Here is a 15,242-nt window from a genome sequence, read left to right as displayed (position 1 = left end):
ACGCGTCGTTGCTTGTTGTGGATAACGTGACGGAGAGTCTGCGGCGAAGAGGGTTTGCTGGGGCTGGCCATCTCAGTCCGATTGCCCGCTCGTGACCTGGCCGCGGACGATGAGCAATCATTATCCAGGCTCAGCGTCTTGGTTTTCTCCTGAAACGCAATCGAACCCACGGCCATCGTATGCGAACGTAGCGGCGGGAGGCGCGAGCTCTACAGCGAACACAACATCATCTGGACGGTCAGCGGCGAACTCGGCAAGAGAAGGCGCGATGAATCCTTCGAGGAGTATGCACATTCACACGGGTGGTGGAGGAGGTACATATGGGCAGGATAGTGGTGAGAGGAGGCCAGAGACTAGCAGCGGGCCCTCTGGAGCTGCTGGCGCGAGTTGGGCGAGCGATGCGATGCGGTATAATGCGGATCGTCTGGGCGAAGACTACCCACCATTCTTCACGCCATCATACCTCAAACACTCGAGACACGTGCAACGACTACGAAAGGCATGGAAAGAGCATGTAGCGGAATTGCAAGAGCACGCGAGTCGGAACACAGGCATGAGGCAGCCGTCATTATCGGCCAGCTCTAGTAGGGTCAATCTGAGCAAGCTGCCTGCGGATTATCAGCGTGGGGCGGTGCAGGATGTCATTGAGAGGCTACCTCCACCATCAGCAGCAAATGAAGATCGATTACATCCTCTGCCGAGCAGATGGAGTGAAGAGGACAAGATGAATGGACTCGAGATTATGGCCGATGGGACGGAAGTACGGTTCAATGGAGTCACAAAGTCGACAGATGAGGCAGCTGCGGTTAGGAGCGACTATCCGATGCCGAAAGAGTGTGGGATATTCTACTTCGAGGTGACGATACTGTCACGAGGTAAGGACGGTTTGATCGGGATCGGGTTCTCTGGTAGGAAAGCGAACTTGAATCGACTACCCGGATGGGAGACAGATTCGTGGGCGTATCATGGTGACGACGGCTTTGTCTTTGCTTGTACTGCAAGCGGCAAGCAGTACGGACCAAAGTTTGCATCCCAGGATGTCGTCGGATGTGGTGTGAACTTTCGAACAGGCCAAGCCTTCTTTACAAAGAACGGAAACTATCTCGGTACGTGGACATTACGAAAAGCTGTATGCTTCTGCTAACATGTCCCAGGAATGGCGTTCCCAAACATCAAAGGCGATACATTATACCCGTCTGTCGGAATGAAGAAGCCTGGCGAACATCTACGCATCAACTTCGGCAAGACGCCGTTCGTCTTTGACATCGACAGCATGGTCGAGCAGGAACGACGTAGCATCATCTCGGACATCAACAAAGCCGACGTGTCGAATCTGCATCCTCCTGACGACGAGAACGCGCTGATCTACAACCTTGTCGGACAGTATCTTGCCCATGAAGGGTATGTGGAGACGGCGAGAGCTTTCACAAGGGATGTGCAGGAACGACAAATACCCGGTCAATCCCAAACATATCAGCTCACCAGTGAAGACGACGACATCCATGCCATCAACAGGCAGAAGATTCGAAAGAGCATATTGGATGGCGATATCGATCGAGCGCTGAAGTACACCTCGACCTATTACCCTCGCCTCTTCCAAGACGGACGAAACAAGGACATCTACTTCCGACTTCGATGTCGAAAGTTCATTGAGATGATGAGGCGGTATACTGAATTAGGCACAGCGGCATCATCACCAACTACGGTTACGAAATCAGTCGAGTCGTTAGGGAGCAACGGCCATGCTGATGCTGCAGAAGAGCAAGAAGAGCCAGACGAACCACCTGACACTCAAATGGAGCTGGACGACCAGATTCAACGAGAGACATCCAAGAGCCTCGAGCCGCCATCTGCCACTGCCGCCGCCGACGATGTCGACATGGATGCATCACAGGAACTATCGCCGAAGATCACATTCATGAAAGCTGACCAGTTACTATCGGAAGCAGTCAAGTATGGCCAGGAGCTTCGTGAGGAATTCGGAAGAGATCCCCGACCGGGCGTGCAGAAGCAGCTGCAGGACATATTCGCCATTGTCGCCTACCAGAATGTCAGTGTCAGTCCGATTGGGCATTTGTTCGATGCGAGAGGCAGAGGCGAGATCGCTGAGGAGGTGAATGGAGCTGTTTTGGGTGAGTTGATCCAATCTTTAAAATCTGTGAACCGATACTAACGAGATGACAGTCTCGCTCGGCAAACCCTCGTCAGCAGCACTGGAGAAAGTCTGCGCTCAGACGGAGACTTTACTGGACGAAACAGCCAACAAGACTGGTGGCGCGGCGGCTTTTATCAACGTCAGGCAGGATTTCCTGCAGCCGGAACAGAGTCTGTCTTTCAAGACGACTTTCGAATCATGATCTATTGCACTCATTGAGCGAGGAAGGAGGAAATGGCGTAGGTCTTAGATTGGATGTGGTGAAGGAGGCTGGCTTATCGACTGCAAGTACAGCCAAAGCAATAGCAGGGCATAGATGAGGTGGGACGCATGGTCGGTCACTTGCAGATGTGTACATAACTCATCGTATGACGCGATCCTGCTGTAGGAATCGTACCTCAAATGGCATGTTCCATGTCGTCGTTATCATACAACCAACTGCTCCCTCCAACGCCAGCTCGTATGCTTTGTCCCCATCTTACACCCTTCTCCCATCCATCTCCTCCAAGAACCCCCATCTCACTCCTTCCCATCCACCGCAAAAGCCCTCAAATCCTCCAGTCTCACCTTCCCAAGCGCCTTCTCATTCGTCGCACTCAACCACACCTTGGGCACAATCTTCTCCCCGCTGGGATCCCTCTCCCGCGCCTCAAACGCCTCCAACCACCGACTCGCGCAGAGACACCATTTACAGCCGCCCTTCATGCCCGGGATCGGCCGCAGGTCGTTGCCCTGCTTCGCGGTGAAGTCGAGGAATTCTTCGGTGACTTCGGCCGCGATGGCGTGGTTGCCGAAGTCGCTGGCGGGGACTTCGCAGTAGCCTGTGCGGAGGTAGCCCGTGAGGGGGGTGGTGGAGTGCAAGGTTAGGGGTTGTTTGAAGACTGGATGAGAGGTTAGGTGGGATGGAGGTGAGATGGGGTTGGGGGGAGGGGAGGGGGTACCGTTGAGGGATTTGGACATTTTGAGGGGTTGTTGGTGGTTGTTGTGGGCGTGGGGGTTTGTGCTGATGGCGATGGTGAGTAGGGTTGTGAGGATGAGTAGGATGTTGTTGGTCGAAGAGAAGAAGTTCATGAGTTTGTGGTTGTGAGGGAGAAGGAGCTCTCGCATGGATGAATGGAGCTATAGGTACATGTACATATCGATTGCAGGGATTCCGATGACGTAACGTTGATCATTAGAACGTGAGATCGAGAAATCGATCTTTGGGGTCCATTAATGGTCCGACGGACAAAGGACCGAGCACTTTGTTCAAACATGACGGAGTTTCTTCGATGACTTTTATCCCTTCCTTCGATGCAGATATTGGAGACGCCACCCTTCACCTACCAAAAGTCATGGCCGAGATAGGCGGGGCCACGCTCTTGCCGCTTTCGGAAGGAGCAGATGATCCGTGCACTATGTAAGCCTTGCGAGCCTTATGTAAGATTGTACTTCATCTGTGTTTCGTTTTTGCCCTGTCAGCATTCCAATCGCTCTTTGGTTTTTGTTGAGATGGTAATCAGGTACAAGCAAGAGATCATGAGCGTGGCGAGGATCTACGTTGGTCGTGTCGTGCATTCTAAGTCGTTGAAATGTCTTGAAATCTTACCACAAGCTGCGCTGGGCGTTCGTGGGGATGGGAAGATTTCTTTTCTCAAAGACAATGTTGGTGATATCGCAGCATTGAGGCGTGAGTATGCATCAGAAGGATTTGCAGGCGCAACGACGATCTACCTCAAACCGCACGAGTTCCTCTTCCCCGGGATGATTGACACCCATCTCCATGCATCGCAATGGCCAAACCTCGCGCTGGGAATGGAAGGAGAATTGAGAGATTGGGTTGAGAACTACACGGATCCTATGGAGGTACACATCTCACAAGCAGAGCTCCGCATTCCGGCGATTCACTGGCTTCTAGGCATCCTACAGCGACAACGACAAAGCCCGCAGAGTCTACTCAGATGTCGTCTCCACCACCCTCCGACTCGGCTCGACGACCGTCGCATACAACACCACGATCCACGCTGAAGCATCCAACATCCTGGCGCAGACGGCTTTCGATAAAGGGCAGCGAGCTATCGTGGGCAAAATGTGCATTACGATGGGATCTACGCATAACAACTGGGAGGACTCGGTAGACGTCTCTTTGGCGGAGGATGAGAAATGTCTCGAGTTTATGAGGAATTTGGATTCTGAGAGACGGCTCGTGCATCCTTGTGTTCAGCCTAGAGGGGGGCCGTATTGTCCGCCGGAATTGATGGCGGGGCTGGGAGAGCACAGGGAGAAGTATGATACTTATGTGCAAGGTGCGGTCGTATCCAATCGTTCATGAAGGTCTAAACTAACGTCGCCAGCCCACATGTGCGAGACCCAGTCCGACATAGGTACATCCAGACACCCCCAACCCCTCCCCAACAACTCCTAACAACCCACCACAGACCGCACCCTTGCCCTCCACACCCCCTTCACGAGCTACAGCGCCATGTACGCAGCCCACAACCTCCTCACGCCCAAAACGATCCTCGCACACTGCATCCACCTCCAACCCGCCGACCTCTCCAACATCGCCACCACCGGCGCCGGCGTCGCCCACAACCCCAACAGCAACACCTGCCTCCGCGACGGCATCTGCCGCGTGCGCGACCTCCTCTCCGCCGGCATCCACGTCGGCCTCGGCACCGACTGCTCCGCGGGCTACATGCCGTCCATCCACTCGGCCATGCGGGACGCCTCGAACGTCTCCCGCAACCTCGCCATGCAGACCGGCGAGGACCGGTATATCTTAGCTTTCAGCGAGCTGGTCTACCTCGCGACGTTAGGGGGCGCGGAGGTTGTGGGGATGGGGGAGAGGATTGGGAATTTTGAGGTGGGCAAGGAGTTTGATGCGTTGGTGGTCGATGTTAAGGAGGTGATTAGTGTGGAGGAGGGAATGTGGGAGGCGGGGAGCGAGAGGGATGAGGATTTGGTGAAGAAGTGGGTGTTTTTGGGGGATGATAGGACGGTGAGGAGGGTTTTTGTTGGGGGGAGGTTGGTTGGTGGATGGGGATGTTGATTGAGGGGGGTGAAGTTTGAGGATGGAGCATCGACGTTTTCGATACGTCAAGCTATTGGCACCGTGTCCGCAGCATCATTGGTCTTGCTTTCCTTGAGAAGCTAATCCCATCCAGTATCTCCATCGCTCCTCCGGCATTATTCGTCAGGGAACCGAAACCCCCAAGCCACTTCCTTGAGATCCTTGAGCGTGAAGCCCTTGAATCCATCTCGACCCTCAATGCCGCGTGCAACTTGGATCGCTCTATCCACAGCCTCATCGATGTCCTCTACCTGAATGAGCGTAGTTCTCCGCAGCAGTGGGAGATTCTCATCGCAACGATGGCGAGGATGAAGTGGCGTCTCCTCGACAGATATGTCGAGCTTCTTTCCCGCAACGGCGAGGTGCAGGTCGAAGAATCCATAGAAATGCTGATGTTGATGCCACTGCGTAAGATGCACACCATCGTGGACGTGGGTGTCGTGGACATGTGCCTCATAGACCTGGAACGTGATATTCCTGAACAGGGCCGACTCGCCATCGGCGGACTGCAGCAAGACGCTCACGACGCCCTGGAAGTCCAGCTTGCCTGCGAACCCTCGAGTCCGCTGATAATCTCTGCAGGGGTTGCCGTGGCGTCTGTAGTGGGGCGTCAAGAGATCTGAGGATACCTGGCAGAGGAAAATGTTTTCGGCGAATAGAATCGGAAGCAATTCCTTGCGGATCTGCTTCGAGACTTGAGCGATGCCTGGGATGCGAAAGCCGCCGAGATCGCCGCTCTTGCGTGCAGTCGCGTACGAGTAGATACGGTTGCGAAGTTCCGCTGGAAGATCGAGGAAGCGGAAGTGATGATGGTCGTTTGCGTCGGCGGAGTGACCGTTTGCGGCGGTGTCGTCTCGTGGCGCATCCATCGCTGATGAGATGATGTTGTTCGTGGTGGGTGTGCTGGGCATCTCTGCGGCACCAGGATGGTTGTTGCGTGGCATGATGTTGTTGGTTGGCTGTGTAGGAAATGAAGTCGGTGAGATGAAGTTTGTTTTGAAAAGGACAGGCGTTTCACTTGACGCGGGGTGATCACATGCAAATTTCGCGCTAGTCAGTGCACGCTAAGAGTGAGAAATTAATGAAGTCCTCTCGACGTCAAATACTCGAAGACAGGATCCCAAACAGGATCCGAAGAAGGGAGCGGAGGCGCTGCTCTAGAGACACGGTCCCAGACGACAGGGCTCTTTCCAGAAGTCAGCAAAAGGCTGACAATCCGCCACTTTACGGTGACCAGAAACAGTATCGTTGGAGCTCGTTTAGAGATTGTCTTCTGGTCAGAATGTCAACGAGAAGGAGAGCATTTGGGAGGTGACGTTGGGGCTGCTGAAGATCGTGAGGTGGCCCGAGCGTTTCAGCTTGGGTGAGTTTGCCCAACCTCACGTCTTCGCCGCAGCATCAACATAATCAGCCTCGTCGGCCTAGACATGGCGCTGACAGATATTCGATTCGAGGTCTCTTATCAGATGAGGCTTGATGAAATGAAGCATCACTCCGATGTCTTGCTTCGAGCCAAGCAAGGCTCAGCAGCGTGCATCAGTAGCTGGAACTCAGCCGCGCGCGGGCGCCGCGGTCCCGTTCTTTGATATTCAACCTGCTCGCCAAGTCTGCAGAGGCAAGAGTTAAGTGGTGTTACCGATGAGACTTCGAAGATGAGTGCAGAACAGGACGAAGGTGCTGTTGGCGAGCCTGTATCGTTTCGGCTGTCGGCGGTACGTACGTTCTTGTACCCCTAATGCCTGCGGCTCTTGACGATGGCTTCAGTGCGACAACTGCCAACGACGCAAGGTGAAATGCGATAGAAAGAGTAAAGCCCCTCTACCCAACACGAAGTCTGCTCGAAGTTGCTAACTTGCTGCCAACAAGATCCTTGCTCAAGTTGCGTGACATCTCGGGTGCCATGCGTGAGTTCGAATAGATCCACGGAGAAGCGACCGCGTGTCGTCCTCTCTTCACGATATGACCAGACGGTTGAAGAGGTTCGAGAAGAAATCCGAGAAGTGTCGGAAAAGCTTCAGCTTGTCCTGGATAGAGGGCTTTTTTCGGATGGTTCGAATCGTGCCTGCGGTCCAACTCCTCCCCATCAGGTATCACCACGAACACCGCTGGGGACTTACCAAAACTCTATTGAGTATGAAGGAGATTCGTCCTTCACTGCGCATGTCAGGCATATCACGGACGCGTTGGAGAACAGGCTTCTGCAACCCAACGGCAGAAGTTTCAAGCCATTACATCAAACGAACATGGGCTCTCACCCTGCCGTGACAATGTCAACGAGTCCTGATATCTCTTTAGATTATCCTGAGCTGTTGGGTCTGGATCTGCCGCCAACGGACATTGCTTTGAAGCTACTAAACCTGTCGAAAACCACACAACAGAATTTCTTCTCAAAGCACCAGATCATCGACGAGACTGAGTTTACTCAAATCTGCACAAGAGTTTACTTTCCAACCAGTCCGTACGACATTTTCACATGGATCATGCTCAACATTGGTCTGTTTGGCCTTCTGATGGGATGCAAGAAGGTCGACTGCATGTCGACTGGTATACAACAGATTCGTTCCTGGTCGAGGCTCTGAATGTATAGCGCTGACCATAGCAGGGATTTCTGAAAGCGACACCGATTCTTATATGAAGCTGTGTGCTCGTAATATCGATGCCGCAACCTTGAGTCTTCGCGTATTATCAGAAGCGTCCTTGAGCGCATGCCAGGCTCTTGCAGCTTGTGTGAGTCTGCTTCCATGTTCATGTTTCTTTACTTGACTAATTTTGCCAGTCATCGCACTACATGAGGAACGGCTCGAATGACAGAGCATGGCGACTTACGACTATCGCGGCAAGGATGTCTCTTGATCTTGGTCTTCATCGTGTACCGATTGGGTCAAGATCCGCAGAGTGCTCGAAGAAGCGAGTGATCTTTTACTATGTTTATCTACTGGACATGAGCTTTGCCTTCAGCTTCGGCATGACCCCCAACATTCATGATTACGACGTGACAACCGAGAGACCAGTCTTCCCGAACGATCTACCAGGATTTCGTGGAAGGTAGGTCACGAATTTAAAACTCTCACAGGACTCTGACCGAAAATCTCAGATACATGGCCCTATTCCTCAACTTTGCCGCTGTGGAGAAGCAGATGTATCTTCAGGTACGTCAATATCAGCATCAAGACGTCTGAATGCTTCAACTTCAGTCGAATGAATACGCTTCGAAGCATCTCGTCATCTGAAAACATCAATTCTGCATTACCACCATGGTAGTATTTGCACACTGACACCTTACTAGCTCTTCTCTGCTCTGGCTCTGAAAGAGCCGAAGCATGTTCGCACGGAACGAGCTCAACGAATCGCCAGCGAATTGATTCGATCGCACAACCGTCTAGCCTCACTGCACTCAGATACCTTCCCAGATCAACTCTACGTCCAAGAATCACTACTGTCTCTTGACGTGGTGAAGTACGGATTACTCACCATATTGCTCAGACTGGTCCCTCCTCCTGAACCAGACGCGAACCCGTTACAGTCCTGTCCTGAATGTGTAGATGATGCGAGGAGTTCGCTTCTGGCAATTGTCAAAGGCGGAGATGACTTGACGAAAGACTCCAAAGAGGAGGCAAGATGGTTCCTGAACTGGTAAGTACGATTCGAATGTCTTGATGATTCTGGCTGACAAACTAGGACACTATCATTTGTGCCACCAGTCTCGTTCGTTGTGATTGTGTCGCAGACAATCATGACAGGCAACATCGAAGACTTGAGTCTGTTACATCGAGTGGTCAGCACTATTGAGTCAGCCACCGAAGAGTCGCCTTCGATGCAGAAGCTTCACACAGCTTGTCAGGGATTGTACAACATGACACAACAAGTTCTTGCTCAAGCTGGTCCACGAGAAGGACGCGAGCAACAAAAGCATCAAGAGTCTCATGACCCTGTACACGCTAATGCTTGGAATGAGTCGAGCGGTGCAGACTGGCAGCATCTTACCTTGACGGAGGCGGACTGGAATTCTGTGCTGAATGTAAGTGCAACCATCATCGTTAGTGGAAGCTGGTGTGTTGACCGCCTGATAGGAGTTTGATTTTGGCATGGCCGTCGAGAACTCCGATAAGCTAGCGACACATTTCAGCATCGCCACTGGCCAACATCAGCTTCATGGTCCGTCCTAAATGATGGATACTTACCGAGAGCTGTCCTCAGTTTGACAAGAGCTTGCGACACTGGAGAGCAACTACAGCATTGTAAACGAATCGAGGTAGCTGCCTGGCGCAAGCGATTCCTGAGGAAAGTATGCGACGAGTATAGCGACCAGAGGGAGCTTCTACCTGACCACAACGACAAATGCACTCCTTTGGAGCCTATCATTGATGGCAACGCCTTGAGCGCTCTGGTTACCCTTTCCTCCAGGAGGCTTTAACAACGCGAATCGATACTAGTTTTCGATCCCAGGTCCTGATCACGGAGGTCGGAGGCTACCTTAGGTTCATCGCCGACCTCATTCCAAGGAGGCTGCTGTCAGACTGATTGCCAATTCGGCACCGAAAGAAGGGAGCATTTATCTTGCACGTGACAGTGACCCACAAATTTCGCGCCCGTCCGCTCTTGCCGCTTGTCCGCTCTACAACGACGACACTTCATTGCCTCGCATTCCTTGCCATCTGTATGAGACACCGGCGCCGTATGCATGGACAGCCTGCGCATTGGGCGTTGTGATGTTACGCCAACATCGGCTGGAAATTGGTATAAGAGGTTGCCCCTTGGCAGGTCGCCGCAATGAGAATGATTACAAGTGATTGACCACGAACGAATTCGAACTCGAACTCCAACTCCAACTCTCTGGAGAAATCATGTCAAATGCGAATAATGCCGTCATTGGCGCGGGGTTGACATTCGCTCGCCTCCTGCAACAAAATGGCATTTCGGTCACTGTCTACGAGGCCGAATCGGACCGACACTCTCGCAATCAGGGCGGGAGTCTCGACCTCCATCCCAAGTATGGGCAAAAGGCTCTTTCTGAGGTGCGTACTAAACGACTCGCTGTAGAACACCTTGAAAGGCATAGATGTGGCTGATATCCTCGCAGGCTGGCCTACTGAACGAGTTCCGAAAAATCGCTCGTCCGGAAGGCGAATGCATCAAGCTGATCGACAAGGACGGCAACGTCTTGGCTGATGAGAACGTCGATGGAAACCGCAGGCCAGCGGATGACACCGACAAGCCGGAAGTGGATCGTACTGCGTTGAGAGACCTGCTTCTTGATTCCCTGAAGCCGGATACAGTACAGTGGGGCTGCAGAGTTGACCACATCGAGGAGGCAGCCAATGGCACGCACGACGTTCACTTCACAAACGGTGCTGTCACGACTGGTATCACGCTGCTAATAGGCGCTGATGGTGCGTTCTCGAAAGTCCGTCCACTTGTCACAGATGTCGAACCATTCTATTCCGGAATCACGATGGTCACCCAATGGGTTATGGATGCCTCTACCAAGAAGCCTTGGCTCGATAGATACGTGGGCGCTGGGAGTCTGATGATGTTCGACGAGGGCCGACTGTTGATCTGCCAGCGTCAGAGCGGAGATTCTATAAGAACATATGCTTCGCCGCGGAAGCCATTGTCTTGGACCAAGGAGAGCGGTATAGATTGGAACGATTATACCGCTGTGAGGAAGGCCTTTGCGGAAGATTACTTTGGCAACTGCGGCGACGATGTCAAGCGAGTGCTCAACGAATGTGACGACGATGCACACTTGGACATGCGGCATCTGTACATGCTGCCCATCGGATTGACATGGTCATCGAAGCCGAGCGTGACGCTCTTGGGGGACGCTGCTCACCTCATGACTCCTTTCGGGTAAGTTAATCAATCAACAAGAAGACCAAACGCTGACACACCACCAGAGGAGTAGGCGTGAACGCCGCCATGGCCGACTCCCTATACCTAGCCAAAGCACTCATCACGCAGAAGAGCAACCTCCACACCCAAGAAGGTATCTCCCGAGCCATTGAAGCTTACGAACAAGACATGTTCCCTCGCGCCGAGTTCTTCGCCAAGAAGACCTACGACGGTCTCGAGCACCATTTCAGAGCCACGGGAGGACAGGAGTGGTCGGAGAAGTTCAAGAAGAGGAATTCGTGAGCATGCTCGAGAGACTATGCTATTGGTCTTGTGATTTACATGATATGTGAGAATGCTGATTGTTGTTAGCTTGGTGCATTCGATTATGCATAAGTTGGGTTACATACGCAATGCCGCCCGCTCCATGGTCGCTACCTCTCCCAAAAACCGCACGCCTGAAGTAACAGCTTGATGGTCGTGTCGAGTCTTGGTAGAGTCGACTTATTTTGGTGGTGGTAGAGGTCTCGGTGGCTTCTCCGTGCCCGTCGTGTCGTAACCTCCGCCGCGGCCCATTGTGTTTCTTGTTTGGTCGAAAGTCGATAGTTGAAGGAGTTGATAGCGTGGGTGATGATCAGGATCTCGAATGGTGGATCTTATGCTTGCGTTGCTCCGGTTGATCTCTGAATCCTAAGAACGCTCCTCAACCCAATTCGAATTTATATGCGCATCTCGCCAACATCGTGAATGCACTTTCAAATTAGACATAGCAAAAGAAGAAAAGAAAGAAAAGAGACAAGATCGTGCATAAAAGAATGGGTGACGGGAAAAGTTAGAGAGAGAGACAGACCAACAACACAAAATGTCGGTGAATAGGGTCCTTGCTTTTTTGTGCAGGGGTAGCGCTGACATTTTCCTCGAGCATCAGTCCACAATGATATTTGACTTACCAAGTGTCCATGTCAGCTGTGACCAAACAGACGACATATCCAATACGATCCTGCAAGGGATGTGTATCGTGTTGTTGGAATCGAGCGAGGATGTCACTTGGAAGGAACAGCGGGAAGATGTTTCGAGCCCTAGACTGTGCCGAGAGTTTGGGGGTTTGTTTCTATTCACCTCTGAACTGGCGGTGGCCATGGTATCGCTAACTGCATCCTACGGAAAGGCTAAATTCAGAAGTGTCGTTAGCGAACAAAGGCTTCCCGTGTTGGTGCTCCTATTAGAGCGTGGGAGTTGTTGGTGATCAGCCCTTGGCCTTCAGCTCGTTCAGCCTTTCCAGCACTCGCTTCAACGATACGCAGGCGCCTTTAGACATGACCGTAAGTCCATTTGGTTCTGAAGATCCGTCACTCCTCTGCAAAACCTCTTCGACGTTCTTGATGGTGGCGTCGAGTAGCTTCGGCCCATCGGCACGGCGGTACAGCCAGTTGACTACGTCTTCGAATCCTTTCAATCCAGCCGTGTCGTTCACCGATGTTATCGCGGTGATGAGGAAGCCTTTTGCACGAAGGAAGATCCGCTCGCTGTATAGTGCGCTTGGTCGTTTTGTCGACTCCGTGCCTACAAGCGCCTCGTAGCCGGCTTCGTTGTAGTACGGCTCGCGAACCAGGACGAGGCCCAGGAGCGATACGATCACCTGCAGAAGGGTGCTTCTTGCTGCATTCCACCCCTCTCCTTTGTTGCCTTCCCACGTTCCCAGAAGTGACAAGCATATCTTGCCGTCTTCGTACAGATTCGGGTTCACTCGGCCAAGAGCTCCAATCGAAGCGTGAGCTGGCCAAGAGTGAAAGAACGACTGAGGTGGCTCTGTCGGAAAGGCGGGTGGAAGGTAGAAGTCAACGACGAATGGTGCGTTCTCGTAGGGTGTCTCTGTTGGCCCTACAAGCAATACACGAAGCAAGTCGAGTCGTGTCTCGTACGTCCGGATGTAGACTCCCTGGGGAAGTGTTGAAGGATTGCGAAGAATCTTGTGTTCTTTCTGAGTGCGTCTCATGTGGTTGGACGAAGTGGTGGCAGGCTCGTTCGCGAAATGGTGATCTGAGGGCGGATCGCCATCAAGGACCGAATACGAAAGCGGGCCACCTGCGGGTTGAAGGTTGAGGTGTGTGAGTTGCGACGCTTGGTTGACCGTTCGATCGCTGGTATCAGTCGGTGTAGCTGATTGTGAGGTCGGTGGTGTTTGATGCTCTGGGGCGTCTTGCATCTCCGCGTCCTCTTCGTCCGCCGACTCCCACTCCTCGTTCTCGACCTCCTCCTCGTCCATTGGATCCCCATTCTCGTCCTCGTAGCGAGCAATCATCTCCTCGTCGCCGCTCTCCCACTCGTCAATGCTCTCGCCCTCGTCGTCATCCGAAAATTCCTCATCCTCCTCATCTTCGTCCATTTCGTTTTGACCCCACGGATCCCCCAGATCATCAGTGCCGTCTGATCGAACTGCTACCACGGCTTCCTCACGGAACATGACAACATCTCTCACTTCAGATGCCGCCCCTAAGCGAACCACGAAGGTGCCATCAAGCGGCGTGTCGACGATCTCCCCAAGCCAAGGGGCGTCCCCAGGTTGTGAAGAGGTAGCTGGCTTCGTGATTAACACAATGTCGCCGCGGCGAACATTCAGGGGCGCTGGAGCCTCAATGTCGTACAAGCTGACTTCTTCCTCGAATACAGGGGTCCTGATTGCATGCGCGACAATGGGCCGGATCTCGCCCTCGTCGTCCGCATCCCCTGAATAGTGAATGTATGAGTCGGGCGACCACTTCACCGTGGCCATACGCTCGGCCGCATTTACGGCATGAACTATGCCCACCTTTTCGGGCTGCTCGATGCCGTCCATACCGAGTACAGGTTGGAGATTCAGACTGTGTGTAATCTCGCTTGGCCATGCAGCATGCTCATCGTCGATATTGCCATCTGGAACAAGGTCTATGCTTCTATCTGTCGTGATTGTGAGATCCTGCCATTGAACGACAACCTCCGTCGAGAATGCTACGATATCGAACACGTTAAGATCGTAGCCAAGATTGTCCATCCGGTCAAGCTTAGGTATTCGATTGGGGTGCGAGGGCGTATTGTACTTGAGGCAGGCGCCGGTGAGATCCTTGAAGCGCACTCTGGTATCCAGCTTCACGTCAATTTCAGAGTTCGAGATCGTGTTGTACGACAGGTTTGAGTCCCGTTGCGTCGGACGTCTGGTTCGGTCGTAGACCTGGAAATCGGGAGATTCAAGCTCTGGCCGCTCCAGCGAAGAGGGAGGCTCATCCGCCAGACTTCCTACCCGTTTTTGCAGCCATGAAATCTCTGCTTCCACAGTGCGGACGCTGACGACAGTACCGACTGGAGGGGTGTTCGCATTGTATTGCCCGAAGATCCAATGACCCCTGCGTAGATTGCCTTTCTTCGTTTTTGCGATGTCTCCAATCGCAAAAGTACCAAGGGCTCCATCAACGTGCTCCCCAGATTCGTCTGGAATCTCGACCACGCAGTTATCAGACAGTCTGATCTGAATGTTATTCGTGATAGCTTCCACTCGACCAATCCAGTCTTTGTAGACCACCAGATCTTCCTCCGTCGGCGAGTCAGTAACCCGCAATTCGGAAGATGGTATCTCAGTCACAATGTCCGGTTTGCCATTTGGATATACGCAGAATTGTGATGTGGTGGGGTTGTACTTTCCAGGAGGTAGTATTCCCTTGAAGGTCTGAGTGCCTTGAAAGGTAACATCGCACATCGGCTGCAGCGAACATTTAGTCGATGTCTGGAGAATGACACCACTCACTGCATCGCTTGAGGACCGTTTCACGATATCCCCTATCAGAAGTGAACGATCGATGAGCTTGACTTTTGAGGTAGGAAGCAGCTCCATGCTTGTGTCGTCCCGCAGACGGATGAGGACCGTGTCCTTTGGTGGTATACCATCTCTCAAGAATCGCCCAAAGGCAGATTGGGATATGCTTCGGTCGCGGATGATTGGTTCTTGGCCTTGACCAGGATATGGAGTGTGGGAGTCGATGTCTTCGACCGTGCGTTCGACAACCGCCAGCTGCATCAAGTCGGATTTTCTGGCAACGATGTCGTCGGGGTACAAAGGTCGTGTTTCCATGATGTGGGTGAGGGCCGGGTGGCGGCTGCGGAAAGGTTGAGGTTGACAGCCAGGTCTTATCGAGACAGGTGACTCATGCTGGGGATTGTTCTCCACGCAGA

At 52.8% G+C, this 15,242-nt stretch overlaps 7 protein-coding genes across 7 annotated transcripts; 4 read left to right on the top strand and 3 right to left on the bottom strand.

Annotated features, from left to right (window-relative positions):
- Positions 1-268: 268 nt before the first annotated feature.
- On the top strand, positions 269-2,357 carry M409DRAFT_20537 (uncharacterized protein; the record flags this gene model as incomplete). The annotated part of the gene is made up of 3 exons (XM_033805435.1): positions 269-1,106; positions 1,155-2,132; positions 2,185-2,357. 3 exons carry the CDS (start codon positions 269-271, stop codon positions 2,355-2,357), a joined length of 1,989 nt encoding a protein of 662 aa, XP_033670200.1.
- A 317-nt stretch (positions 2,358-2,674) lies between these two features.
- Positions 2,675-3,115, bottom strand: M409DRAFT_65016 (uncharacterized protein; the record flags this gene model as incomplete). The annotated part of the gene is made up of 2 exons (XM_033816335.1): positions 2,675-3,036; positions 3,097-3,115. 2 exons carry the CDS (start codon positions 3,113-3,115, stop codon positions 2,675-2,677), a joined length of 381 nt encoding a protein of 126 aa, XP_033670199.1.
- Positions 3,116-3,673: 558 nt separating this feature from the next.
- On the top strand, positions 3,674-5,186 carry M409DRAFT_65015 (uncharacterized protein; the record flags this gene model as incomplete). Its single annotated transcript, XM_033816334.1, has 4 exons — positions 3,674-4,000; positions 4,053-4,440; positions 4,489-4,518; positions 4,573-5,186. The coding sequence occupies 4 exons, from the start codon at positions 3,674-3,676 to the stop codon at positions 5,184-5,186; spliced, it is 1,359 nt and encodes a 452-aa protein (XP_033670198.1).
- Positions 5,187-5,323: 137 nt separating this feature from the next.
- On the bottom strand, positions 5,324-6,151 carry M409DRAFT_20534 (uncharacterized protein; the record flags this gene model as incomplete). Its single annotated transcript, XM_033805434.1, has 1 exon — positions 5,324-6,151. One exon carries the CDS (start codon positions 6,149-6,151, stop codon positions 5,324-5,326), a length of 828 nt encoding a protein of 275 aa, XP_033670197.1.
- A 1,299-nt stretch (positions 6,152-7,450) lies between these two features.
- On the top strand, positions 7,451-9,373 carry M409DRAFT_20533 (uncharacterized protein; the record flags this gene model as incomplete). The annotated part of the gene is made up of 7 exons (XM_033805433.1): positions 7,451-7,751; positions 7,810-7,934; positions 7,984-8,252; positions 8,302-8,356; positions 8,494-8,840; positions 8,886-9,225; positions 9,278-9,373. 7 exons carry the CDS (start codon positions 7,451-7,453, stop codon positions 9,371-9,373), a joined length of 1,533 nt encoding a protein of 510 aa, XP_033670196.1.
- A 678-nt stretch (positions 9,374-10,051) lies between these two features.
- Positions 10,052-11,342, top strand: M409DRAFT_20532 (uncharacterized protein; the record flags this gene model as incomplete). The annotated part of the gene is made up of 3 exons (XM_033805432.1): positions 10,052-10,222; positions 10,288-11,057; positions 11,105-11,342. 3 exons carry the CDS (start codon positions 10,052-10,054, stop codon positions 11,340-11,342), a joined length of 1,179 nt encoding a protein of 392 aa, XP_033670195.1.
- A 943-nt stretch (positions 11,343-12,285) lies between these two features.
- On the bottom strand, positions 12,286-15,141 carry M409DRAFT_52563 (uncharacterized protein; the record flags this gene model as incomplete). Its single annotated transcript, XM_033812111.1, has 1 exon — positions 12,286-15,141. One exon carries the CDS (start codon positions 15,139-15,141, stop codon positions 12,286-12,288), a length of 2,856 nt encoding a protein of 951 aa, XP_033670194.1.
- Between the last annotated feature and the right edge of the window lie 101 nt (positions 15,142-15,242).

Source organism: Zasmidium cellare, assembly GCF_010093935.1.
Source record: "Zasmidium cellare ATCC 36951 unplaced genomic scaffold M409scaffold_10, whole genome shotgun sequence".
Classification (NCBI taxonomy): Eukaryota; Fungi; Ascomycota; class Dothideomycetes; order Mycosphaerellales; family Mycosphaerellaceae; genus Zasmidium; species Zasmidium cellare.
Note: the sequence above shows the minus strand (reverse complement) of the source record. Positions and strands in the feature narration are given on the sequence as shown.